This window comes from Puma concolor, chromosome A3 (genome assembly GCF_028749965.1).
Source record: "Puma concolor isolate L17-30 chromosome A3, mPumCon1.1.hap2, whole genome shotgun sequence".
Classification (NCBI taxonomy): domain Eukaryota; kingdom Metazoa; phylum Chordata; class Mammalia; order Carnivora; family Felidae; genus Puma; species Puma concolor.
The window spans coordinates 91904571-91932555 of NC_141669.1; the positions used below are offsets into that span (position 1 = coordinate 91904571).

Sequence of the window (27985 nt, forward strand, 5' to 3'; positions counted from 1 at the left end):
CTGGTTCTCAGACCCTCAGTTTCCCCATCTGTGAAGTAGGAATGAGGAAACTGTGACCACCTTGAAGGGCTGGGATGAGATTTCAGAGGAAGGGGCACAAGGTGGCATCTATTATCCACTGAACATATGCTGGCCTTGAGGACACGTCCTTCCTTCTTCCCTAGGGCCACCACCATCATTCCAGGGATGTAGGGACATGCCTTTGATTTTCCCAGGCTCATAATAAAATATGACCCATTCTATGCAAGGAAGGGGAGGGGACCAGGGCAGTGGAGAGAGCAAGTTGGTCCTTGGACTTCACATCTGACAGTTGATACTATTGGAAAACCAGAAAGGCCACACTGTGTTTGTCCTGAGCACCAGTGGCAAATAAACCCAATTAAACCATAAGGCATGTGTTGAGGTGGTTAAGACCATGAACCTTAGATTCAAGTAGAACTGAAACATAATTCAGATTCTTGTTAGCTGTGTGACCTGGGACAAATTCTTCCCCTCTCTAAGCTTTGGTTTTCCTGCCAGATATGGGAGTAACAGTGGTATGTAGCACATAGCCCCTGGCATGGGCAGAAATTACATCCCTAGAGCTTGGTGACTGGAAGATGGCCCACCCTTCATAATGCCCTGATATCCTCAGTGTCACCATTACCTAATCCTTAGTCTTGGATTGATGTACTTCTCTTGACCAAAAGGGGAGGACCTGAACAAATTCTTCAGCCACCAGAGTATTATTTTGAAGCTGGCTTTTCTGGTCTGTAGGAAATGAGGCTTAAGCATTCAGCCAAGCCCAGTTCCAAGAGATGTGTTGAAGAGTCTGTCTGAAGAGAAGATGAAAATACTGTGGCCACTCACTGACCACATTTGGGAGGTGAGACCATCACCCAGTTTCAGTTAGACTTAGAGAATGTTGTGCATCTTTTCCTCAAGGCTGGGCAAGAGCAGGTGACAAATCTACCACCTGCACAAGTGTTTGTGACCATGTACCCTGGGCCAAGTTCTGCATTTGTGAACAATGTCAGTGCAAGTGTAAGAACTGAGTGAACTACCAGACAGAAGTCAGGATGGAAGTCGGGCCTTCACTGAGGTTGCTGCTCTGGGCCTGAGTAACACCCCCACTGCCACATGCTTTTGGACCCAGATGTTTTCCTGCTCAGACATCCACCCACCAGATCCTGTAACCCATCTCCTTGGGCACTGGTACATACAGTCTTGGTTTCTACTCTTGCATTTTCTCCTGTGAGCCTGTGCACTTGCCCAGGTGTGATCGTTTTCTGTCTTTGTCACCCAAGGGCCCATCACAAACTTTGTACGCAGTAGGTGCTCAGCAAATGCTTGTGGAACTGCCCTGAGGTGAAACAGGTGTCGCAAGGCATTGAGCCTCTGGTTCTATTCCAAAGCCATGTCGAGGGACTCTGAATGGATGAATCCTGTGGATAACCAGATTAAAGCCTACAGCTCCCCATGGCCCCTGTTGAACCTCCATTTTCAAACTTGCTCTTCCCTTCTTTGCTGAGAAGAAACAGCACCCTTTCCATGACCAGCTCTAACTGTGTGGATCTAAATTCCCAGCAGTGAGCTGAAGAGAGGCGGCAGGTGGCTCCCTGACAGCATCTGGACTCGTGTGTCATGGAAATGACAGTGCACATGGCCTGGTGTGACTGCATCCTGATGGGGAGACCCAAGTCTCCTTTACCACAAACTGTCCATGATGACTTAAGTCCCCTCCACATGGAGCCCTGACTCCATCACTCATGAAGGGGCCCACAGCCTCTTGTGAACCAGAGGATTTCAGCAGCACTCAGAGATTGAGTGTACAGGAAAGCTTCCTTTACAAAGCCCTAAGTCCTGTGAGGTGGGAAGGGCATTATTACTGTCCTGTGACTATTTTACTAAGACTGAACAGGGCGATAGAGGCCAGTGGGGGTGTGGCTGGGCAGCTGCAGTGGGGCTGACTCTGGAGTCTCCTTCCAGAAAATAGGAGGTGCCTTCCTGTTCCTTTCCCCCTGCCTTTTCCTTTCTCTCCTAGTGTGACTATGATAAGGGATTGCCAGTGACATGTGACTGTTCTGTGAGTGGTTCCAAGCTCACCTGGATGGTTGGTGCTCCACCTGGGTGGTGTCTAACTCAGACGTGGTTTTCTAATGTTTATGCTGCAGGTGGTCAGGATGAATAATGGAGTGCAGGGTTCTTGGCCCTACTTATGTTTGGGACTGGTGGATTCTCTGTTGTGCAGGACTGTCCTGTGCTTTGTAAGATGTTGGCAGCATCCCTGGCCTCTACCCAATAGATGGGCAGTTGTGACAGACAAAAATGTCTTCAGACATTGATAATTGCCCACAGGGGGTGGGGAGAGGGGAACTGTCCCTGTTGTGTTCATTCATTTATTAGACTATCTCTGTGCTCATGGTGAGTGGTCCAGGGCTCTGGCTTCACTCTCCCCAGCCTATATGCCTCTGGCCTCACCCACTGCTGTCCCTACTTCCCTAAATGGTCTTCCTGAGTTCGGTTTCCTCATCATATAAGGCCTGGCACAGCACTGCTGTGAATATGAAGCTGGGTCCATCTGCAACACTCACTTCAAATTTGAGGTTCATGTTATTTTGTAAAGACCTATTCTTTGAGAATCCACAAGGTGCCAGATGGAGAGTTGGTTTGGGTTGCTTGAACAACTGGATCAATTTAGGAATGATAATGAGGGGGCATCATCTGGGGTCCTTCACACTTAACTCCATCAGGGACAAAAATGAAGGGTGAGGGATACTGGAGTGGTCTGATTTATGTTTCTAATCATGCACAGTCACTGGAAAGTGATCATCTCTTGCTTCTAATTACCCAAGGAACTCTTGAGAGAATAAATGAAAGACCCGCCTCAAGGTGCCCAATGGGGAGATTGTACAGCTCTTCATCAGTCCTCCCTAATCCAGCCTCTCAGCACTAGTTGACTTTAGCAGGCTCTTCCTACTTACCAGGGATACATCATGTACCACGCCAAGTAGAAAATGTATATTTAAAAAATGTGCTGGGACCATATCCAGGGAATGAAGACATGAGCTGATTTAGAAGAATGCTATTTCCCATCTTGTCCTATCTACAAATCTTGATTATCTTAATAAAGTTGTTTGAATCTAAATACAGATTCTCTAGTGTAGACTGACAACAGATGCAAATCACTGTTTTTCAGCTGAGTCATGAGCTGGATCAGGTGACATAGCCAAAGGCCCAAGAGAATGGAGAGCTGTATGTGGTGCAGCCCTGTGATGTCCTGAGTCTTCTCTCTCTTGTAGATGTAGAGAAATTTTATCTATATCTATCTATCATCTATCTGTCTATTATCTCTCTATCTATTATCTATCTATCTGTCTATCTATATCAATCTATCATCATCATCTATCCATCATCTATCTACCTACCTGCCAACCTACCTATATTTCAGATTGGCCCCAAATGACCTGATTTCATGAAACACCAGCCCCTGTCCCCAGGAGGCCATAAGGATGCAGTGGATGACCCCCTGGCACTTGACCAGCCCCTAGAAGAGTGTCTTGCATTCAATTAAGTCTTGGTAGTCGGGCACATGGTTGAAGGCTGAATTAAGACAAGTGAACCTATCTCACTGGCCTGGGTAAACCGAGCTCATTGTGTGCTAGAAGAAAGGACATCTGGGCAACAGAGGGAACTGATGGCAGTACTCAGCTAAAAGAACAGTCATCTTGATGCCTGTATCCTGGATCTACATAGCAGGGCCTGGTGAAGCAGCAGTAAGGAACATGGCCCAAAGGCCAGAGCAATTGCAACCCTGTTACTGAATTCAGTGGAGGCAGAAAAGGTGAGACCATGTGTCAGACCATGCCTTGCTCCTCTCAGCACTGTCTAGGTTTGGAAAGCCTGATGCTTCTCCCTGGAGGCACCCACATTCTTCTCTATCACCCCAGAGACGCCACCTCAGTCAGCCCACTGTCTTTTCTTCCTGGTGGGTTTGATTAAATCTTTTGAGTCCCTGAGGGTCTTTCCCTGCCCTGTGAATTACTTAAGACGTGTTCTCTACTACCGAGACCCGTGTGACATTTCACTCCCAGTGGTCACCATGTCCTGCTGTGTGGGCCCACTGAACTTACTCTTCTCATCTCCCTGGAGTCTGTTTAGAGGCTGCAGTGGGCCATGCCACACCTGTCATCCTTGCAGCACAGGGCAGCTGCTGGTCCACAGAAGCCTGCTGTGCCCTAAACATGGGGCTGCCAGCTCCTGCCCCTTCCTTCCTTGCCCATGTATGTGGGGCTCTGACCTCATTCTTAGGGGATCAGCAAGACAACAAATTCATTACTCGTTTTATATGTTTATCTGGAAGGGAGCCAGCAGTGTGCTGGCCCCAAGCATCTGCGGGCTTGGCGTCCACCACTACTTTGCTAGGTTTAGTAGAATCTTTGGATTAGAACCTCTTGGGAGTGAGGTAATCACTTCTTGGGAAGCTCAGCTCATCCTGAAGAAGGGCTTTCAAGGGGTCATGGGGGACATCACAGCCACAGCCTCCTACCACTGGGTCTGTCTGAAGCTCCCAACTTCAAAAGTAGAACAGGTGGGAATGTGTCCTGCAGATAAGATCTGGGACAGCTGCATTTTACAAGTGGGAAACCTCAGCTCAGGGTGTGAATTTTACACTTAATGGTTTATTGGGAAAATGGGTCAACAGATGTCAACACCCATGACAACAAATACAAGTGAACTTTCAGGTGCATAAAATTGTCCTCGTAAGAGTTGGTGCTCAAGCCTGTCCACAAGGGGCCTCTAAGAGACCCAATAAAACCTCAAAGACAAGGCTTTGAAACTCAGGCCAGGGCCTCTGAAAAGCAGCTTTGGCCATGGCATCAGCTGACATAACCATTTGACATTCATATACTGGAGCAACAGAAATTCTTGGCAAATGGACAGACTCTCCCATTGATGCATTTTAAATCCAGAGGCTTCTCTGGATGGGATTTCCTCTAGCATCTTGGGAGGTACAGAGTGACTGGCTAGGCCTGAAGAATGTCCTGTCTCAGCTTTTGGAGAGGTTGGTCCTGTTTCCAGTGGAGTCCTTTTCCTAGTTAGCTCTGTGGCTTGACTGTGGCATCTTGGGCAGCTGCTGAGGGCACAGTGATGGACAGGTGCAACCTCTCTCACCATGGTCTCCCCAGGAGCCACTGTAGCTAGACTACCTGGTGATGTGGAGAAACCAGGTGAGGACAACATGGCTGGTCAACTTGGGGACACCTGGTGAAGTGGCAATCCTTGGTGAATAGGGGACATGGGCAGGGATGCCTAGTGAAGCAGAGGCAGAGAAGAGCTTGAGGGAGATGGAGATAGGTAGGCAGGGACATCTCTAAGGATTCAGGATGGAGATGTGTAGAGGATTAGACCCTGCCCTAACCACCAGTGCCACAGAAGTCGCCTCAGGCCTCCAACCTTCCCCCAACTTGTTCCCATCACCTGCTGGTAAAGACACGCTGTGAAACACAAGCCAAAATACCTTTTAAATTCCTAAGAGTCTTGCCCCCCAAAATGTGATCTAGGCATCGATGCAATTTTTCTTGCTTTGTAGACCCACAGCCAAGGCAGCATGGTTTATAAGAGGAAGCTGAACAGGCTTAGTATATGATGGTGGGGGTTTCATCTTAATTTGCTGTTTCCCTGGTGCATGATTTTAGGAAAATTACTTACACACTCCAGGTCTCTGTCAACAAAATGCTTGTAATAAAGAGTTTTTACAGGAATGAAATGAGTTGCTGTGGACTGGGGAACTTTGCAGTCAGGGGAGAGGTAGCAGGTTTTACCTGTTGTCTGGGGGTTGTGGCACCAGACTGTGGTTCCCATCCTCACTCTACAGCTGCCACTTAATGTGGTGCTGGGGGAGTTACCTTCTTGGAACCTCAGTTCTGTCACCTGCCTGCTGGGGTTCTTGGGACTACATGAGATATTGTGGGTCCAGTGCCCAGGGCAGGACCTACAGAGCATAGTGCCTCATCTGTGGCTGCACCAACTAGAAAAATTAAGGTCTAGAAAGGCATATGGGCCACAGACATGCCTAGAAGACTATCGTGTTGTGCAGCAGTCACTAACACAGCTACTGAAGATCACATTCAACCACTTCCTCTGATAGCAAGGCCAAGCCAGTCATAGGATGGGGCCACACTGGGTCTACTTGTCATATGAGCTTCAAGGCCACACATGCCTTATTAGTTGTCCTCTGAATGGTTTGGCCCTGACCCTAACACACATAGGGCCCTCTGCACCATATGCTCTTGTGCTGGTCCTTGGGAAAGTCTTGGCAGAGCTTGAGAAACCACAGAGAGGCCTGAATCCCTTTAACCTGAAGCTTTTCCATGTGGAAAGACAGGGGCTGAGAGAAGATGGGAAGGTGGTCTAGCAGGAGACAGAGCACCTGGGCACTAAGGGGCTGGCATATTGGTAGCAGTGGAGACAGTGGGGAGGACATAGGGAGTAGATTCTACTTCTTAACTAAATCCAAAGATATGGAACTTTGAGCACCTCTTGAACTTAAAATGGGCTAATTTAGGACAAGTAAAAAGATCATTTCACACAATGGCTCATGATGAATAAACCCTGAGGTACTGGGCAGAAAAAATGGAAGGGCATGAACAAGTTGTGGGATGGGCTATCCAGGACACTGAGAGTGACCACAGCCATCCCATGTCCAGCACACCAACCTGGGCCAGGCATTGGGCTCTGTGCCCGTGCATTCCCCAGAAGTCCTCAGAAGTGGGCCTTAACTGTCATCTCTTAGAGATGAGGTTCAGAGACATGCACCCATATGGATCACACAGCTGGTTTGATCCCAATCCATGCACTCTATCACCAGGTTATTCTGACTCTTACAGGGATGTTTGGGCTTCTTTCATATATTCTTCTTCAGGTTAGGGTCTTAGAATATGTTTTTGGAGCATCCGCTAAGGACAAATTCTAGATGGATCTTGGATTTGATCCAGGAAGGCAGTGCTACAAATTTTCAGAATATTAAGCATTTTAGTTCAAGGGGGAGAGGGGCAGGTGAAGGAGATCAAACCCAAGTCCTTATTCCAGGACAGTGGTTCCTAACTTGTGCTGGACACTGGCATTACCAGGCTGTGGCCCTGCTCAACGACATCAGAATTTCTGGGGCTGGGACCCAGGCAGCAGGTATTTTGTAAGTGCTGTGGAAGGAACTACTGTCCTAGAGAGATGGCCCCTGTGTCCCCTAATATTATTATTAGGATGATAATATTAATGGTATTCAAAGTAAAAGTGTAAGCAGCCAGGGCTATTGTGACCCTTATCTTAGGAGACACTCCCACTTTTCCACCAGCTAAGTCTTTGGTCACTCTGTGGTTATTTAAAACAAGTGAAAAGTAGAAATGAAACCCAAGAATTGATATTCATCAGAAAAAAAAAGTCATAAGCAGAAAAGCTAAAAGATAATTTTTGTTAAATAATGAACACTCGTAAAACAGCAGTGAAATGGTATTAAAATGTCTGATTACTTATTTCTCAGCATTCATCGGATAACTTAAGCAGCATGAAGCAGTAGTTGCACTTAAAAAAATGACAAGAAAATAGCTATTCATTTAGTCGACAGGGAAGGTTCATTTCCTTTTAAAGATCACTGGTGTCACTGCTCATCACCAGGGTGAGTGTCAACACAGGCATCTTTATGCTGAGATGGTATCCACAGCTCCTTTGCCTACAGTTCCTGGAGCAAACTTCAGGGTCTTTCTGGGAGGGGTCTCGGGAAGGACTGTGGCCTGCCCCCCACCCTAGATCAACAAGGCCCCAAGACTGCATATTGCTGCGTGGTGGCTGCTGAATTTGGACATATCCAAAGGAGGCCCAATGTTCCTAGGCTGGGGGCAGCATGGAGGGAGTGTCCACTGGGCCTGGAGACAGACCCCATGTGATTTTGGACTTGCATTTTTAGGGCTGGACCCATCTGAAGACCAGTGGCAGCTGGGAGGACTGCTAGCAGTTCTGTCTCTCTTCCTGCCAGCCCCATTTTCTTCCTGCAGGGAAGGATCATGGACAGGGAAAATGACGGAGGAGTGAAGCAGGGCCACAGACAGAAGTGACGAGTCCTTTGCCCTCTGCCTATTGCACCATATTCCATAAAAAATAAACACATTTGAATTGTTTGTGTATTGCTAATGCTATGGCATTCCAGGCACTGGCAGGCTGCAGAGAGAGCTGCACTGTCATGAATCCACCAGAATCCATCCAGAGACGGCCTTGAGGGTCAGGATCTTTGGAGCTTCCCTTTGGAAGGGTCAGCAGTGCCCATGTGCCTCGTGCTCTACACAGTGCTGTGAAAATGAAATTAAAGGGTAAAAACAAAAGAAACCCATGGGTAGAAAATCCCAGGGCTTTATGGAGTCGTTTGGCAATAATTTATAGTGTACAGCATCACAAAGGTGTGTCTGTGTGTCCTCCCCTTGCCAGCCCTGCCTTCTGTGCATCTGCACACAACTGGCCCCAGGTTCTTCTCCTATGTGCCTGGAGGAAGCTCATAGGTGGTTGTTCTTGGAGAGGTAGGCGATGAGGGCCACAGCCACGCCCACGTAGATACCAGTTCCAATCGTGATGGATAGCACAGCCAGGAACAGGGCCCGCCGGGAGCTAGTGCTGGCCTGGTGGAAGTCGCCCTTGGCCACGGCTTTGTTCGTCTGTTGGAGAGAAAAGAGAGAGGAAAAAATGAAGTCAAGATGAGCAAGTCAGAGCAAATGAAGTGACTGTAGTGTTCACCTCTGGTGCCTTTCCAACTTTGAACTTAGCTGACAACAGACAGGGAGGACTTGCCAAGGGGTAACTGGGTGTACTCCCAGGTGTGATGCAGCTGTTCTATAACTGGCAGAGAAGAAATAGGGAGGTATTGCTCCCCCAGACTGCAAGGCAGTTAAAGCTTAAAAAAAGAAAAGTGTCCCCAGGAATACCCATGGCTGGCAGTACTCCACCACCAATGTGGGGTCCAGCGTCTTGGGAACCAGGATGTGAGGGATAGAGTAGGTATTACAGCCTCAGCACCCTGTTTTCTACCCATAGATGATAGTTTATTTTATTTGGAAAACATTGAATTTCCTTTCTTTAAATTTTTATTTATTTATTTTTTTGAGAGAGTGAGCAAGCCAGGGAGGTACAGAGAAAGGGAGAGAGAACTCCCAAGCAGGCTTCACCATTTCAGCATAGAGCCCGACGTGGGGCTTGAACTCATGAATTTTGAGATCATGATGTGAGCCAAAACCAGGAGTCAGACGCTTAATTGACTGAGTCCCCAGGCACCCCGAATAACACTAGAATATGTTCACACTTACCTGATTTAACTTTAAAACATAGTAGGGGTGTGAGGAAGGAAATTATAGTTCTCATTTCCCAGAGAGGATACTATGGCATAAGACTGTTAAAGCAATTTCAGGATACTTAACACTTTAGTCTTCAGCTGGTGGCCATGGAACCCAGCATTCCTGACCATTGACCTTCTTCACCATAGCTGCAGTTGGTAAAATTCAACCATCAATAAAATTATGATGTAAGACCAATACCCACATTTCTGGTCACTCAGTTGCCTAATGAGGTGTTGCTTTGATAAAATTCATGTTTCTTGGGATCACAAGATGGATAGGAATGTGGAGGCTTGGGATGTTGTATCTGGTTGGGTATTTTGCAGCAGACCCTATGTACTCATCCCCGACCCCTTCCTTTGCTGTCCCTCTCCACAAGTGAGACTAGAAATGTTACACAAGAGCATAGGGACTGTCATGAGTTTCAGCTGTAACCATCCTAAAAGGACTACTTGAGGAAAATGATGAATTTGGCTGATGGGGGTAGAAGGTACTAGGACCCCCTAACCCCTGGGAGGGTCAAGTGATGCTGACAAGGGTTAACCCCAAGGTGGCTGGGGATTCTTTGTGGTCGGGGAAAGGCAGAGCCCACTGTCCAGGTCAATATCCTAACTCACTCTCTGGCCCATCTCCAGAAAACCAGATCTTCCCTGGGTCCTATCTCCATGTGTCATCAGTGGTATTTCTGCATTGTGTAGGCCGGTATGGGTGTGGTATGTTGTTTACTCAAACTAAGGTATGCCAAAACCTTTGCAACAGACCACAAAGGGTTAGACTCAGAAGTAACTCATGAGATGAAGTTCCACCCTGCACAGTCCTGACCCTGACTGATGAAATGTGGAGCTCTGTGTCTGGTTGAGAAGGGACTCTGGTCTGCTTGGGATCTCTCTTTTTCCTATCTGTTGGATCCTGGAGGTCAGTTTTTGCCTTCCTCTCCTGATTTTCTTTCTTGGAAGGGAGCTTGGGAGCTCACTGCTGACAATTCTTGATGAAGCAGAGCTAAGGGAATGCTGAATGAGAAGCCTCCTAGGACAATGCTAATTAATTAATTAAGCCTCAATTAGCTGTGTTTCATTTTCTCTAGCAGCACTCCCAAACACCCCAGTATCTCATAACATGATTCCCTAGAAATGCCCATCCTTAGCCAGGCGGCCACATTCCATCAGAATGGGGCTTTGCTACTATCTCTCATTACCACTACCCTTAAGGCAATCTGCCCTGGGACTTGCTACAGGAGAGGACAGACAGGAAAGCAGGGTATACTGGGCACTCCCTCCCCCTGAAAACAGGCCCTGCCGGGAGTGCCTGTGTCCCAACTGACCCATCTCATCAAGGCTCACATGTTTCAGTAACTATGTTTAGTAGTTGCCTTCCTGGCTCAGCTTTAAGCTCCAGAGACAGGTCCATGCCTGCCTTGTCCACACCGTCTGCCTGAAGCCTGGGTGGATGGTAGGAACTCCCTGAACATTTCATGAATGACCGAGTGGGCTGTACAAGATCAGCTCCCTTCAAATGCTTCCAGGTGGTACTGGCACCAGGTGCACCCTCCTGGGTTCTCTGGTGGTCTGTGTAAGGAAGGTAGTGGCACTGGGCAGCCTTGACCTAAGCTCTGGCCCAACTCTGCAGACATCCCCTCTGGCAGGTTCTGAGCCCATGGTGCGAGTGCTCTAGTCCCCAGGAGCCCAGAAGTGTTGGCTGGGGAATCAAGCTCCATGGTTTACTCTCACAGTGCAAGCTGGGAACACCCTCTACGTTTTGTTTGGTTATAGGGCAACTGTTCCAACAGGAAGTGTGTTGTGTTGGAGATGCTATCTGCTGAGATGTATCAGAAAGAGCAAACAGATAGAGCCTCATTGGCAAGTAGGCTGCTTTTCAGCAATGCCACTCAGCATCTGCATTTTGCAGAAGCTCCTGTGAGGTAGCGATGCTGTTTACACTCCACAGACTGGGCATCCTGGTCTAACAAAGGTGGTCCCTGACACACATCCTTTGTTTCAGAAAATGGATCCTGTGGCTACAAATCAGCTTGTATCTCCTTTGAGGTGCAACCTTGAAGAAATATTTCCATACTGAAAACTTCTGGGCTAAGTCTCCAGGCTTTTCTTGCTATGCAGGAGTGCAGGGGTCTGGTCCTGGATCCAGGGGTCTGTGAAGCCCTGATGCTGAAAGCAGGACTGTGTGCATGTGCATTTTTATGAGCTGAGGGTCAGCCAGGCCTACTGGATTCCCCCAGCAGCCACGTTTCCAGCTGCTCTGACTGCTACATTGGGGTGGGTGGGGAAGGAAAGGAGATACCAAGGAACAGAGCCAACCTGGCATCTCCTGGTAGGGACAGGAGGACATTGCAGATGCTTGCTTCTTGGCTGGAATAAGCAGATGTTGTTTGTTTGCCCTAACTGGGGATCTAGACTTGTCTACACCCCAGTGTGCACATGCAGCCCATGGTTTGTAAGTGAGTGTGCTGCAGGCATGCTGAGAGGCCTTACTTGGAATGGCATGTGGGTCTCATCAGCACAGACTGCACCATGTCAGATGGCTCTGCAGCAGGACTTCTCAAACTTGGGGCACATTCCAATTGCCAGGAAGCTTTGAAAACTCCTGATGCCCAGGCCACACCCTGGGCCAGGGAAGTCAGAGGCTCTGGGTTGGGACCTGGCTTCTGTGCCTTTCATGCTTCCAGGTGATTCCAGTGTGCAGGCAAGGTCGAGACCAGGGTGGCCAACTGTCCCAGTTTGCTCAGTACTGAGGGGATTCCCAGGACTTGGGACACTCAGTGCTGCAATAGGGACAGTTCAGGCAAACTGGGATGAGACTCACTGCTTTGCAAGAAGGCAGCCCTGGTCTGGCATGGAGAGCATCCTGATGACCCACATTTTCCCAACAGAATCACCTTTCCATGTTGGCAATAGAAGGAATGAAACTGGGAGAGTTGGAGCTCAGGGGGTGAACTCAGCCTCCTGGGTGTCCCCACCTGAGGTCGTGGCAGCTGTGTGCCCTGATGGCCTGTCCATTCACCATGCAAGGCATTTCTTTGATTCCTGCATGTGGGCATTTGCAGAAAGGGAAGCCACTCACACCCTCAGCTCTCACACTTTTGTTTTTAGCTTGTGGGGTGTTATTTCTAAACCTCATTCCCTCTGGTTTATGGCCCTAAGGAGTATTGGCTGGCATTTTACCTCCTAATAGCCTCCTTTCTAATGGCAACATGGGATTGACCTCTGTTTTTGTGGGGCCAACATACCCTGCAGGTGGGAGCCCCATCCTTGATCCTAGTCTGTCCTCCTGGAAAATGCCTTCTGCTGTGGAAGGTGATGTGTGCCAAAGGAAATGGACAGCTTAAACTCCCTCTCGCACTTTGTTCTTAGGCATTCAAATAACTCACTTGAGTCGTCTTGTGCTTGTCGGGGGCCCCTTCCTCCTGACTTGCCTACACCTTTCCCACTTTCTCTAGCTGCCGGCTACAGACCTTACCACAGGTGGACCCACTCACATTGTCTCCAGTAGTGCCTGCTATAGTCCCCACGCCCTGCAGCACAGCATGCATGGCCTTCTTGACCCTGAACCCCAATACTGCCCAGCCTCATCTTCTCCCAAAGTGGGGTGACCTGCCACCAAGGCCCTCCCACTGTGGGGTCAAGGATACTGCCAGCCCCTGGGAGTGTGCGTGTGACTTTACTTAAAATCATGTACTCCACCTACTTTAAAAGGGGAAGAGGGAGTCTGAGAGTTGGTGTTCCCATCTGTGCAGTGGACCAATGGGCATGACGCTTGGTCAGTGGAAGCTCTGACACTGGCTCCTGCCTTTCACTCTCCAGACCCACGCTCTTCCCACATTTACCTGACTGTGGCTAGGAGGCTGCCCTGGTTCCTTCTCCCTAAGGGCCTCTCAGGGAGATTAGAAGAGGGGGACAGGGCTCACCACCTGTGAGGGCTGCAGAACTGATGACTCCTGCAGGTTCAAACCCTCCATCCTATTCTCTCCAGGCCTCCTCATTGTGGCTTCTCTGACATGCCCACTCCAGTCACATCCCTGTCCCTTGTGGTCCCCATGCCAGCCATCTTTGTAAATCAGCCCTCTGCAAATGATCTAATTGGGGTGAGTCATCTATTTCTTGACTGACCAGCTACAGCTAAGACAGCAATAAAATGTTTGCATCAGCTGTGACGTGGCTGTGGGCCTGGGGCAGGCTCCCTGAGGACCTGACCTGCAGGCTTTTTGTTGCCTCTGAGAGGCCAGCAGGCTTCCAGGCACCCATCCCGGGCAGCCTTCTCTCTCTTGATGGCTGTGTTTATCATCCATTGCTGAGGGACACATCATCCCCAGCTTTGGCTTCAAACAAGAATAAGCCCTTCCATGTCTACCAGTTTCTGAGGGTCAGGAGTTTGAGAACTGCTCAGTGAGGTGGCTCTGTCCTGACCTAAGTGGGGCTTGGGCTGCATCTCCTCTTTCCTCAACATCCTTACTGAGTTATGGGCTGAGGCAGGCCACAGGGCTGGGGAAAGGCAGGTCTCACTGGCTCAGTGTCCCCTTACTGGAAGTTTCTGGCTCCTTCCTCGTGGCCTTGTTCACCTCCAGTCTGCCCAGACTCTCCTCCTAGACAGATGGCCTGTCTTTGGGCATCTCAGGATCTGCTCCTGGGGACCCTTTCATGAAAGTAGCTATGGCTCAGATTGGCTCCTGCTTGCACAGGTGAATGTGAACTCCCATGAAGCCAAGGGATGCACTCATGGTGTCACAGTCAGGAGCTCCTCCAGTCAGATCAGAATCAAATCTGTGCCAACTCTTGGGGCAGTGACAATTTTGGCTCCTGGGACTAGGCTGAGAGGCAGTCCTCCCATGGAGCTCATATTCACAGGGCGGTTGCCTACAGGCAGCTTTCCCTCAGCATCACCTCTGTCACCCCTGAAGGCAGAACTGGGAGGGCCAACTGGACAGAAAGAAGCATGACACTGTAAGCCAGGCCCTCTGGCACAATCTATAAGCAGCTGTTCCCATTTGTACCCATGAACAGGACAGGAAATCCACCTGCTCCTGATTTGGGGTGGGAAACTTCTCCCTTGGGGCTGGGTTTTCCTTCCCTGCCCTTCCTCCAACAGGTCATGAGTGAATTTTTTACTTTCTTTTGGGGGCCTTTTGCTTAGAAGACAGAAAGTACAGGTGGCTAGCAAGTTCTTGACCAGCACCTAGCTGTACCTTCTGTGGGACCCAGACTTGCACCCTCTGGAAGGTGGCTAAAGTCATAAGGGAGTGGGGAGCCTTAAAACACCGGGGCATAAAGAATCTCCAATCAGAAAGCAAGAAGCCTCAGACTCCACAGGGCACCTTTGGGGCCTGGCTCAGCCACAGGCCTGACTGGGGAAATGTCCCCCTCCCCCCTACACCTTGGAGGCGCTGGAATCTTTGAGTTCTTCAACAGCCTGCTGGAACATTTCACACTGAAACACTAAATGGGCACTCTGGTTCTTTGGTTACACAACTACCCTCATTTATCTGGTTGTGAAGATACATAGAAAACCTGACTTTTAAACTGAAGAGCAAAAGGAAAACAGTGCTAAAATTCCTGAAAACCACTGGCTTCTTCTCCTCTCTCTTGAGTGAAGGGATTTAAACTGAGGAATTAAAAATCATATAAACAAAGAATGCACAACCAGGACAAACACACTGTGGCTAAGTGTGAGGTCAGTCAGCTGTGCCACTGGGGTCACACCTCCTGAGGTGAGGCCAGGCACCAAATCAGACCACCACGTCAGGGGCACACGTCATCTATCACAAGGCAGGAAACTTCTTATACTCATTTAACAATTTAAATTTGCTCAGGTTTTCATGATGAGACAGTCCATCTTGCAGAGAATTAGTTAAATTTACATTCCTTGGGTGGCACTTTTTAATACTTTAGCTTATTTATCCACAGAAACGTCTCTCTGTTGGTGGTGACAACAGAGGCCAACTGAGGGGCAAGCAGACCTCCACAGAAAATGCTGACAAAGATGCATGGCTTGTCTCATGCAAACTGTAGTTGAGGATGCAGAATGCATGTGGGATCTGCAAAGAACCCACAAGAATGCCTAGATGAAAAAAAAACATCCTCCAGGCCCAGAAATCATGAGGCCTCACATGACAGCCTGAGTTGGGTAAGACTGCTCTACCCTCTTTCTGGCCATGTCTATCATGTGAAAGGGGGAGACACCATGGCTGGCAAGCAGGGAGGAGGGGAGTGGGGGAGATACTGCTCCCCTCCTTCCCAGGCATGCAGCCATGCCCCAGCCAAGCACATTTTGAAAGAACTGTGCTGTACACCCCACCCCTCCCCACCAGGCTCAAGTGGGAAAGGGACACAGTACCAATTATTAGTGAGAATGTGGAAAAAACAAATTCTCACACAGCCCTGGTAGGAGTGTAAATTCTTATCACTACTTGAGGAAACTATCAGTCTTCTCACAGCTGAACATATGAGCACATTATACAACAACAAACCTACTGTTAGTAAATACTTAAATATTACTTATATGTTCACCAAAGAACATCTTCAAGAATGTTTGTAACAATGACCATCATAATAGCTCCAAACAGGAAGCCAGGCAAATGTCCAACAGCAGTAAAAAGGATAAACAATAATGATACCCAGTAATGGTAAGGAAATAAATCTCAGAAACATAATGTGGAACAGAAGAAGCTGGACACAGGATTCTATTTACATAAGTAAAAAACAGGCTAAAGTAGTCTATGCTGTTGGCATAGAAGTAGGTTAGTGGATATCTTTGGAGAGGGTCAGTAACTGGAAGAAAGCATAGTTTAAAAAATCTACTCTTGCACCCAAGATAATTTTAGAAGTGATTCTACCAAAAATTAAATGACCATATGAGAACTATTCATAAAGAATAGAGAAACTCATTTTATGAAACTAGTAAAACCTTGATATCCAAACCAGAAAAGAGGGAAGGAAAGGAGATGCTAAATTCTCTGTACACACAGATGCAAATCAAGTGAAGGTATGCCCTGGCTTCTCTCTACAGACTGCTCTCTAGCTCTGTATTTGCAGTGGCCTTTTAAATTCTTAACTCACCTACTATATCCTCAGAGAGCCTTACCTGCCCCTGCTGAGGGAGGGGCTGCTGGGGGTCCAGCACTCACCACTCTGGTGCCTTGTAGCTGCATGTTTTAGGAGCCTGGATGGGTTCAGCACAGTTTACTCCATGAATATAGAACAGATGACAGTACAGCCTTTTCTACCATGGTTTCTGAGTGCAAACACACTTTGGTCAGAAACATTTCCACTACAACAGGAACCCTCTGGGGCATCCCTGTGGCTGACAGTCACTGGCCTTATATAGAGTCTACAAGCTGATAAGGAAGATATAAATCAGGGGTATCCACAAAGGAAATATTTATAATCATGACCCCTTTCTGTGTAAGGTGAAGCCTACTTGGCTCTGCTGCTGAGCACAGGAAAGGACTTGGCTTTTTAAGTTTGGGCATGATGCAATGCTCTGCGTGACAGAGGGAGAAGGGTTTGCTGCTCCTCAGGGAATCCAGGAGAGGAGGGGAAGAGAAGAGCCAGGAAGAGGGTCAGAAGGTGGGTCAGAGAGGGACTGTCTAGTGTGTGCCATGCAGGAGAGCTTTCTATGAGGATGGAGGTGTTCTATGTCCGTGCTGTCCAGCATGGTGGCCACTAGAATATGTGCCTCGTGTGACTGTGGAATCTCTCATGGGGACATACACTAGCCCCAGACCTCGTGTCACTTTGGCAAGGTTCTCTATGCCAAGCTCCATACCCCTGCTAGGACACCATCTCCCCTTCTTGAGATGATCTGGAATGTTTTAAAGGGTCTGGACTCTGGTCCTTCACACATGGGCCAGGAACCATTGGCCAACATTTGTCTTAGCTCTGGGTTGAGTTTCTCACAATCTTTGTCAAAGTCTTCACTTCCCTTGGCTAGAAGTATTGTTTGAGCGTCTAGTAAAATCATGATTTTCTCTTAGAGACACCCTGCTGCTTTGGTTCTCTTACACTCATTTTGAGGGGAAGAATAGGTAAGGTTGGATGTTTCCACGTTCCACATCATCCACGGACACATTCATTCCATTCCTGTAGAGGAGCTGGGTCCAGGCACAGCTGGGAGGGCCTGAGCAGAAAATGCCAGCACCTAACACCAACATCCAAGATTTGTGACAGGCTCCTGAAGACACCTGCTGCCTCCAGAATCATCTCTTTGGAAATTTATAGAACTTTGGATATTTTATGACTCATTTTTCCTCTAGTACCAATATCTGTCTGGCTGGATTACATTGCTTTGCATTATTGCAAAGGTTATTTCCATTATTCATTACAGTTAACATTTGGTATGTACTAAGGTACTCAGAGCTGTACTCAAAGAAGAGGCAGACTCCATGTAACATTCTGAAGGAGAACAGCAAGATAATTGGGACATAAGCCACAAGAATGGAAGACCTCTCAGAGGCAGGTGCTCTCACACCAATCCTCAACACGCGTGTTTCTTTCCTCATATGTATTTATTTTCATATGCATTTTTATGATTTCCCCTATTTTAAGCCATTTAAAACAACAGATCTTCTATTGCTAATTAGGTCCGAACAGCAGAAAAGAGACCCGTTAGGAAACAAATATACCGATTGTGTTTGGGTAAAACCTGACTCAAACCTCAGTCACCTGGGCATGGGCACTGAGCACCGGCCTTCCAGGAGCCACTCCACCTGCCTTTGGTCTGGGACCCTGAACTCAGGGGGGAGGGAACATCCTGTAGAGATGTCATCAAAATCATTTCTTCTGCGGATCTCATTTCACAGAGAACACAACTGCAACTACACACACATCAACAGTGGCCACTGTGCCATGCTTATGTGGGATGTATGAGCTACTGCCACCTCGCATTCTCCATGAGGGCTTAGAGAAGCCACCAAACCCTAGAGGGCACTCAGCTCCTGCAAGTGCTTCCCAAAGGGACTTCCACCCTGTGGCCGAGGTTGCCAACTCGTTCACACCCTTTCTCCCCCACAGGCTGGCCTCTGGCCCCATCCAGAGAGAAGACTGCCTTGGTTTCTCCACACACTTGTTTGTTTGCCTGTGAGGGGAGGGCTGGAAGGCTGGGACTCCTCAAGTGAGAGTCCAGGGAACCTGAGTGGAACCCAGGCAAAATGGGAGCCCCTGGGGAGGGTGAGGAGACCTCCACTCTGCACTGTCTCCTGGTGTCTCCCACTGCCACCTCCTTGCCCAGGCCACCCTCTCTGTGCTCCTGCCCAGTGCCCCCAGCCCCACCTGCTTCTTCCAGGGTCACATGTGGTCAGAAAGCAGATTGTTAGGGAATAAAAGTGATCATGAGATCATAGGAAGTTCTATTATTAAATAAGAATTAGAGACAAAATTAGCAGGACTGAAAATTGTCACCCTCCCCATTTCTCAAATTTGAACAGCTATAAATGGCTATACATTTGGCTATTGGCTTATTCTGTATCTTTCATTATTTTAAAAATATGTGCTATATAAATATATATGTGTATCTGTATATACATAGACACACACATACCATATATATATATATATATATATATATATATATATATATATATTTTTTTTTTTTTTACATGCACACCTTCCCCAAATATGACATTCATAGGGAAAGTGCACAATTCATAAGCATACAACTTGGTAAATTTTTACAACATGCACATACCTGTGTAACCAGCGGGTTACTGGTTGGAGAGCAGAACCGAGTCAGCTCCTGGAAGCCTTCTCTGGCCCCTTGCTGTCACTCTCCCCCAGCAGTTATCACTTCAGAACTTCCTATAACAGATCCTAGAGTGTAGACACTAGTGTGTGTGGCTTCCTTCACTTGTGAAATTCATCCCTGTTGGTTATATAGATAATTTATTGTCTAGTGTCCTACTGTATGAATATTCTGTAACTAATTTGCCCATTTTCTTGTGCAAATATAATTTCCAGTTTCAGGCTATTATAAATAAGGCTGCTACAAACATTCTAGTACTTTTTAATGAACATATATACTTATTTTTGTTGGTATGCAGCTAGGAGAGACTTGTTGATAATAAGGTATGCATAATAAGGTTCAGTCTGTAAAATAGATTTTATACTCACAGTAATATACATGCAGGTTTCTAATAAACCAATGTTAATACATTATCATAAACCAAAGTCCATGTTTTAAGATTACTATCCACCTTCTGTCCTGGGATCCCATCCAAGATACCATATTGCATTCAGATATCATGTCTCTTTAGGCTCTTCTTGGCTATGATAGCTTCCCAGGCTTTCCTTGCTTTGGATGACCTTGACAATGTTGAGGAGCACTGGTCATACATATTGTAGGATGCTCCTCTACTGACAGTTGTCTAATGGATTTGAGGGAGGAATACCACAGTGGTAAAGTGCCCTTCTAATCACTTCATGTCAAGAGTACATCCTATCAACAGGACTTATCACTGGGCATACAGACCTTGATTGTCTGGCAGAAGTAGTATTTATCAGGTTTCCCTATTCTAAAGTCACTCTTCTTTCTACCTTTGCATACTGTCCTCTGTCAAAGGAGGTCACTGCATAGCCCACACATGATATGAGATATGTGCTTTTCTTCCTTCAGGGTGGAGTGTCTACATAAATCATTTGGAATTCATCTGTAAGGGAGATTTGTGTGTTCTCCCCCATGAATCAATTCATCCAGTCATTCATTTATATCAGTATGGACCCTGATATTATACATTATACTTTGGCTTATAATTCAATACTATCTGTCACTTTGGCCATGAAAAGATTTTTCAGGCTGGCTCCTATGTCCCCTTGACATGCCCCCATCCTTTTGATTTTGGAGCACTTTTCCCTTTTTGTACTGTAGGATGCTGCTCCAGGCTCATCTTGTATATTTCCTGCCCAAATCCTATAATCAGCCATTTCCCCATGGACCCCTGATTGCTTTTATTGGAAAATTGGTGTTAGAAACAAAGATCTGGGCACTGGGTATGCTTGTCACTATAGAAGTGCCATTGATTATGGGCTTTCTCACTATAGAGTTAGGAAATTTCAAATCTATGTATCATCTATCTATTATCTATCTATCTATCTATCTATCTATCTATATCCATGAGCATCTAGTAGTTGTCTCAAACTGTTTGGGTACTTAGCTAAAGGGCAACAGGTTGCTAGAATGTTCACTACTCTGTCCTAGGTACTGTGTTTTAGTATCAAGACCTCATGACACAGTGACTTTGCTTATCTTCAGTTACAGATGAGGAAAACGAAGCACAGGAGGGGCAGTAACTTGTTCAAAGTCATACAACTATTAAGCAATAGATCAGAAACCTGTAGGTCTGACTCTAGAAAATTGATCTTGCATTAAGCCATGCTGCCTCTCAAAAATGCTTGGGAGGCACTTTGAGAAGGAAACTGTAGAAAAATTAAAAGTCATCAGCCATACCACCTGAGATCACTGTAGTCAGATGGATGATGCTGTGTCAGCGTAGTTCTCTCCTGGTTGGTGGACTGAGCCTCTTGTTAGAACAAGTAAGCCAAACTGTCTTTGAACACACTTGTTCATTACAGTTATCATTATTGTTTCAATTGAAAGCATCTGCATCCTGTTGGATGTGGATCATCTGAATAGGAACGTCATCCCATTTACCCAAACACAGCACAAACAGACCAAGTAGTCAGCTTTCCAACCACTGGCCAGCTTTCCCACGCTGCCAGTCAGGATTCTGATGGCTGAATAGGCACCGTCTGTTCCTGTGGCTGTAGCTCGCACTGGAGTAGCTCAGCAAGGAAAACCAGCTCAGGGCTTCAGAGAAAGGAGGGAGAGGGGGGTGATGGAACAGGGAGGAAAGGAAGTAGGAGGAAGAAAGCTCTTGCTAGTGCGTGAGGCAAGCCTTCAGCTTTGAGAAGGATCTCTGGCAAATTAAATGTCTACATTACCAGATGGTTCTGCTGCCCGTTTGGCCTACAAGCTGCAGGTCTACACCTGGGCTGAGAATGGTGGAGGCTGGGGAGAGAGAACCTGATACCACCAGTATATATGGCTACCACTGAATTTATCTTATATTTGCAAGGATAGGCATTCTCAGCAAATCCTCATGTGATACCATCTCAAGAGTTTTAGAAATGAAAATATTCAGATCCTGGTTCCCTCTTCCTTAACTCAGTGGGCTATAGTGAGAGCTCCTGGTGCTGGCCAGCTGCAAAGGACAGGCTTTTTTCTCCAACAGTGGCTGGCAGGAATTGAGGCACCCTCTCTCACCTGGACAAAAGCCAAGCTGGAGGCTTGGCTGGGGATGGATCCTAGCATGTAACCTTGTTGCACACAGAGCTGCTTCCATCCTCTTTAGCCTCCAGGAAGCTCCCCCATCCACGTCTGAGCTCTTTTCCAATCATATTTGATGTGAGAGTAGAAAGCTGCCCTCTGACACCCAGCATCTCATTTTGAAACCCCAAATTCATGTCTAAATGCCATTCTGAGGAACCCATATTTCCCCTCCGATCTGGGAGAGCCCATGGACAGACCAGGGAATGTGTACACACTCCAGCACACGACCAAGCCGCATTGCCTGCTTACAAGGGTGTTTTTTTTTTTTTTTTTCAACATTTATTTATTTTTCGGACAGAGAGAGACAGAGCATGAACGGGGGAGGGGCAGAGAGAGAGGGAGACACAGAATCGGAAACAGGCTCCAGGCTCTGAGCCATCAGCCCAGAGCCTGACGCGGGGCTCGAACTCACGGACCGCGAGATCGTGACCTGGCTGAAGTCGGACGCTCAACCGACTGCGCCACCCAGGCGCCCCAAGGGTGGTTTTTAATTACTGCCCCAGGGCATTAGAGGACGTTTAAAATTTTCTTCTATTCTTTTAAAACCAATAAAAGAAAATTTCTTGTGTTTACTTTTGAATTCATTCGACCCAAGCAGCTTCTCATTAGCTTGCATCTGACATCTGGCACATCATTAGAAGGTCTAATAAAGAAGTCAGCATAGGCATTTTTGTGATTTTGCACTCTGCTCCCAATCGGTGGACCTTGGGGACCAATGTGGAGTAGTTTGTACACACACGGCAGAGTGAACAACAGTGCTTTCTCCGTAGCTTGAAATCCATGCATCTGAGCTGAAATGGCACAACAGATGCAGTGGAATCAAGGGGAATCTGTATGTTGTGCATTAATATCACATCAAACCAAGCAGGGGAAGGAAAAGTAGCATTAGAGAAACATCCTTTTTGAATGAAATGTTTCCCAAAATGTGGCACAGGGGATGTGGCCCAACAGGCATTTGTGGAAAAGAACAGGCATTGTTCACTTTAGGTTGAAATATCAGGATACTTCTCAAATGACATCTCCCAAGGACAGGGGCAGCAGGAGTCACCTGGACACATTTCAGAAAATAATCCTACTTATTATGGCTGGCCCCACTGGAACCTGGCTTCCAAATAGAAATGTCTTTTTTCATTTGAGATAAACAACAAAACTTGAGAAATGAGTATTTTATACTTGTAATTAGGTACATGCAATGGAGCCCTATGGGAGGTTGGGGATGCACTGGGAAGTTTATATCTTAGTTTGGCAAACTACCTTAGTAGGGGAGCTTAAGCAACAAACTCATCTTTCTAATGGTTCTGGAGGCTGGAGGTCAGATCAGGGTGTCAACAGGGTCGGGTTCTGGTGTGAACTCTCTTCCTGGTTTGCAGACAGCTGCCTTCTTGCTGTGTTCTCACATGATTGAGCAATAGCACAGTGGTCACTTTATCCCCGTACGAGTGAACTAATACAACCATGGCTTCATCCCAACCCAATACCTCCAGAAGGCCTCACCTCCTAATGCCATTGCATTGGGGGTCAGGGTTTTCACATTTGGATTTGGGGACACAAACAGTCTTTGGCAGTCTGGTTCACAGGCATGCTTCTGAAGGACAAAGAAGCAAAGTCAACTGAACTGAAGCCCCTGTCTTGAAGTGGACACTTTTCCTTTTAGCAGAGGTGGTTTGTGAAGGCTCCTGTGTGTCCCTTGGGGAGATCCCCAGTGTCACATCCGAGTGACTCCTGCCATGACCACCTCACCTTTATTCCACTTGACTTAAAGGTAAATTCTGAGACCTAACTCCCTCTTTCCCACTAAGTCATTGCACATTTGGGGTTGCTTCAGGTCAGGAATTCTTTAGCAGGAAAATAAAACAAATTACAGGCCCCTTAGGGAGTATAATTGGAAAGTGCACCCTCCCCCCCCCCCAGCTGGCAGGCCGTGCAGCCAACCAGAAGGCAGCGAGGTTCCCCACGAAGAGGACAGACGGCCAGGAGTAAGCTCAAAACAGGGACCAGCATGGGCTACTCACTGGCAGCAGATACTAAACAAATTTGACAAGTTCAAATCCAGCTCCTTTGCTAAGCAAGTCATCATAAGAGGGAAGACTGAATATTAGAAATGAGTGAGAAAACCAAGTTCAGCAATACAGAGACCAAACCACCAGAGCCAGATGCAATCTCAGCAGTAAACACTGTGATGCTCATAGCTTGAAGGGGGAAGGGCGTGTCTGCAGGACACATCATTGTTGCATTCACAAGTCAGCACACAGTTTGAATTAATGTTGGAAAAGGCACCAGTTCACTCAAGTGTTTGGGATATATCTGCAAAATTATTCCTTAACACTCTTCATTCATTAAAGGAACGTTTTTTAGTGTCATCCTCCTGCAGGGTTCTGTGTTAAGTGCTGAAGATAAAAAAGTCAGTGAGAAGGCAGCCTTTGTTTTCCTGGAGCTTATGGTCTACTGGGGAGCTGACATTAATGTTGTAAATGGTTCCATGAAGTCATGCCTCAGAGGAGCATGATCGGACTTGGGGGCCAGGGAAGCCTTCCTTGGGGACTCAGGGCTTGAGCTTGGAGATGTCCTGTTGTGGGACTAGGGGAAGGTGCACTTCGAATGGGGGTGGAGTATAGGGAGAAGGGACTGGTGGGGCTGGAGAGGAGAAAAAAAAATTAAGAGGTAGGGAGGCATAGACCACCCAGGTCTGGTGTGCTCCTTAAGAATGGAAGATACTGAGGGTCTGCTTGCAGAAGAAAGAAGGGAGTATGGGTGGGAGAGCAAGAGATGTGCATATTTCAGATGTTCCCCATGCCTCTTCCAGACAGCCCAAGTGAGGGACAGGGATAGAAGACTGTGGCAAGTCAAAGGTGACACCAGTGAAACAAAGGGAAGTATGTATATTTAGTGGAGCAGGAGCAAGGAGCAACAAAGTTGGCCTTTGGCCTAGGATTCAAGGTTACCTTTCAGATATCCAAGCAAAGACATATATTTGTCCATATGCATCTGCACTGGAGTTAGGAACCAGAAGTTACCTATATGTAGGTAAGAGTCAAAGCTGTGAGTAACAATGAGATGGCCAGGGGTAAAATAGTAAAACAGGGCTATGAAGGGCTAATCGCTAAGCCTTTTGTTGATTCTTCCAATTCCTGCTCTACAGCCCCACCATGATGTATCCTTATGTGTCATTAAGCTTACTTTCCTCTGCTCAGGACTCAGGAAGTGAACTAGTCCATCTGATGATGTATACCTGTCTTCACTTTGGACAATTTTCAGCCATTATGACTTTAAATATCACTACTATTCCATTTTGTCCTCATTTCTGTCTCTCTGGAATTTCTATTGGTTGCATGTTGGACCTCTTCTTTCTGTGTGCCATGTCTCTTTCCTGTTTTCCATCTCTCTTTCTGTGCTTATCTGGGCGATTCCCATGTATCTATCTCCTGGTATATAAATTCTTTCTTCAGTTGCATCCAGTCAATCTGCTGCTTAAACCAAAAATGTTTTTTTTGTTTTGTTTTGTTATTATTATTACAGGTACTCTATACTTCCCAATTCTAAAAATTCTAGTTGTGAATTTTCCAAGTTTGGATTTTTATTTATTTATTTTTTTAATTTTTTTTTTCAACGTTTTTATTTATTTAAGGGACAGACAGAGACAGAGCATGAACGGGGGAGGGTCAGAGAGAGAGGGAGACACAGAATCGGAAACAGGCTCCAGGCTCCGAGCCATCAGCCCAGAGCCTGACACGGGGCTCAAACTCACGGACCGTGAGATCGTGACCTGGCTGAAGTCGGACGCTTAACCGACTGCGCCACCCAGGCGCCCCCCAAGTTTGGATTTTTAAAATATTTTTAACTATGATCTCTCATTTTTTCACTATGGATCTCTATTCCTTCTTAATCACTTAAATTATTTTAATTATTTTAATCTTCTTGGGATTATTGTAGAGTTCTATAATACGTATTTTTTAATTTTTCAGTGGGTATCCTGCACCATGCTTATATGTAAATTGAGGACCCACACCTAGGATTAGCCTGGCCCTGAGGTTCTGACTGTGCTCTGATGGTCCAGAACAGACAGAGAGCTTACTTCCCGGTTTCTGAAGCCTGGGGGAGAAGTTTCTAACCTCTTTCATAGATGGCGCACTCTGAGGCTATGGGATTTGTACATGGTCCTCCCTGGTCAAACACCATGTTCTCTCTCCCCTCAAAAGAATGAGAAGCCCAGCCACAGCTCCCAGACCCATCTCCTGGAAATGAATTACCCTTGGTCTGCCATGTTGGCAGCTTGTCATCTTTCTGGAATGTCCTTCATGGATACACCAATGGCAATAACAGGTGTTGCAGAGATAAATATTCTTGAGAGCAGGCCCGAGATCCAAGAAACAAAAACACAGGGAATAAAAAGGAGCCAAAACTACAAGGGAATCAAAAGGTTAAAGGGATGGCATCAAAGAGCAGTCAACTTAAATTGGAGCAGGAAGACAGAAGACCCCAGGAGTGTGGTCTCCAGGAAAATAAAAAAGAATCCATAGCTTATATGATACATTTGGTCACATCATGAAAAATTATATCTAGAGGCTATTGATGAGTACAGTAAAGAGAAAGCTTAAGTCCATGAACTATACTAATTGAATTGAATTGAATTGAATTGAATTGAAAAGCAACAATACCCGTGCACTTGGCTTAGCAGTGACTGGGCATCTGTAGTCAGATAATGAATTAATAAGATGCTGTGATGACCAAATTGAGAGGATGGGGATGGGCAGAGGTGACATGGGGCAGGGGGGAGGGAGGCCACAGGGACAGAGAACTTTTATAAGAAAGTGAGTCTTCATCCATCACAATAATTGGCCTGTGATAAATAAATGGTAAACCGATAGATTAAGAAATTAAGAAAATATATACCTTAAATTTAGTTTTTAACTTTTAGAGAGAGAGAGAGAGAGAGAGCACATGAGCCGGGGAGGGGCAGAAGGAGAGAGAGAATCCCAAGCAGGCTCCATGCCCAGCACAGAGCCTGAAGTGCGGCTTGATCCCATGACCCTGAGATCATGACCTGAGCAGAAACCAAGAGTTGGATGCTTAACATACTGAGCTACCCACGCACCCCATAAATTTTATAACTTTTTAAGAAATTACTAAATACCAGACAGACTTACTCAAATGTTCAAGAGGTGTCTTTGGGAAAGGGCTTGGAAGCTGGGAAGTACTGGTGACACTTCAAACCTTTTGTACAATGTATTTTATTTATTAGTTGTGACAAAGGAACTACACCCTAAGATGTCTTCAAAAGAAGAAACCGGACAAGGGGCAGATGGGAACTCTCTGTACTGCCTTTGTAATGTTTTGTAAGTATAAAACTATTATAAAGTAAAAATTTATTTAAAAAACGGTCAGGGTACTGGATGTAAGCACGTGGGAGACCAGGAACAGTGACCACAGATGCAGGCCCACCCTCCTGTGCTCTGTCTTGGAGGACCTTGAAGGCAGGGCAGGACTTTGGGAAAGGTACTCCTGGCTCAAATCCAGGGCTGACATAGTTCAGGGCTCAGCCCTTGAACTACTCACTAGTTTTTGAGTATCTAATTTTACTTTTCTCCGTAAAACAGAGTTATGATACCCATCTGGCTGGTTATTGTGACAAATATTAGGAACAATAACACATTACTTCTGCTTTATGTGAGACTCCACACCGAAATTCTACTTGTCTCATCTCATTACTCCTTTGCACAGAACCTGAAGTACACACCATTATTAATACTCTTTTCTAACAATGTTTTATGAAAATTATCAAGCACACAGAGAAGTTAAAGAACCTACAGTGAATACCCAGATATCCATCACTTTAGCTGGCCATTAGGATATTACTATATTTATGTTATTAGATGTCTATTCATCTATATAACTCTCTATTCATCCATCAATCTATCTTTTCTGGGGTACATTTCAATGTAAGTTGCAGATACTTCCTGCTAAACACGTCTGCATGTGAATCCACTAATGAGACCCTGGAAACACAGAATTAAGGTTTTGTGAGGTGAACTTATCCAAAATCACATAGCTGGTGAGTGACAGCTTTCACCTCAGAACTATATAACACATGCTCATCTATGGAAACCACTGCTCTCATTCTCAGTCTCTAGGCAAAAGTCCCTCTTCTTTCCTGAAAATAAATGGGGAGGAGATAGGAGATTCTAAAAGCTAGGAGAGGAATAACAGATATTTTTCTTAAATACTCATGGGGAACGTATAAACATTCTTGGGAACTGGGGCATCTGGGTGGCTCAGTTGGTTAAGTGTCCAACTCTTGGTTTCGGCCC

At 46.4% G+C, this 27985-nt stretch overlaps 1 protein-coding gene across 13 annotated transcripts in view; it reads right to left on the minus strand.

Moving 5' to 3' along the window:
* Positions 1 to 7436: 7436 nt before the first annotated feature.
* Positions 7437 to 27985, minus strand: part of SYNDIG1 (synapse differentiation inducing 1) — a 186226-nt gene continuing 165677 nt past the window's right edge. For all 13 annotated transcript variants that reach the window (XM_086701545.1, XM_086701532.1, XM_086701538.1 and 10 more), the window contains one exon: positions 7437 to 8681. In XM_086701545.1, coding sequence (XP_086557671.1) covers positions 8523 to 8681 — 159 coding nt within the window. In that variant the 3' untranslated portion in view covers positions 7437 to 8522. The remainder of the gene's footprint in view (positions 8682 to 27985) is intronic.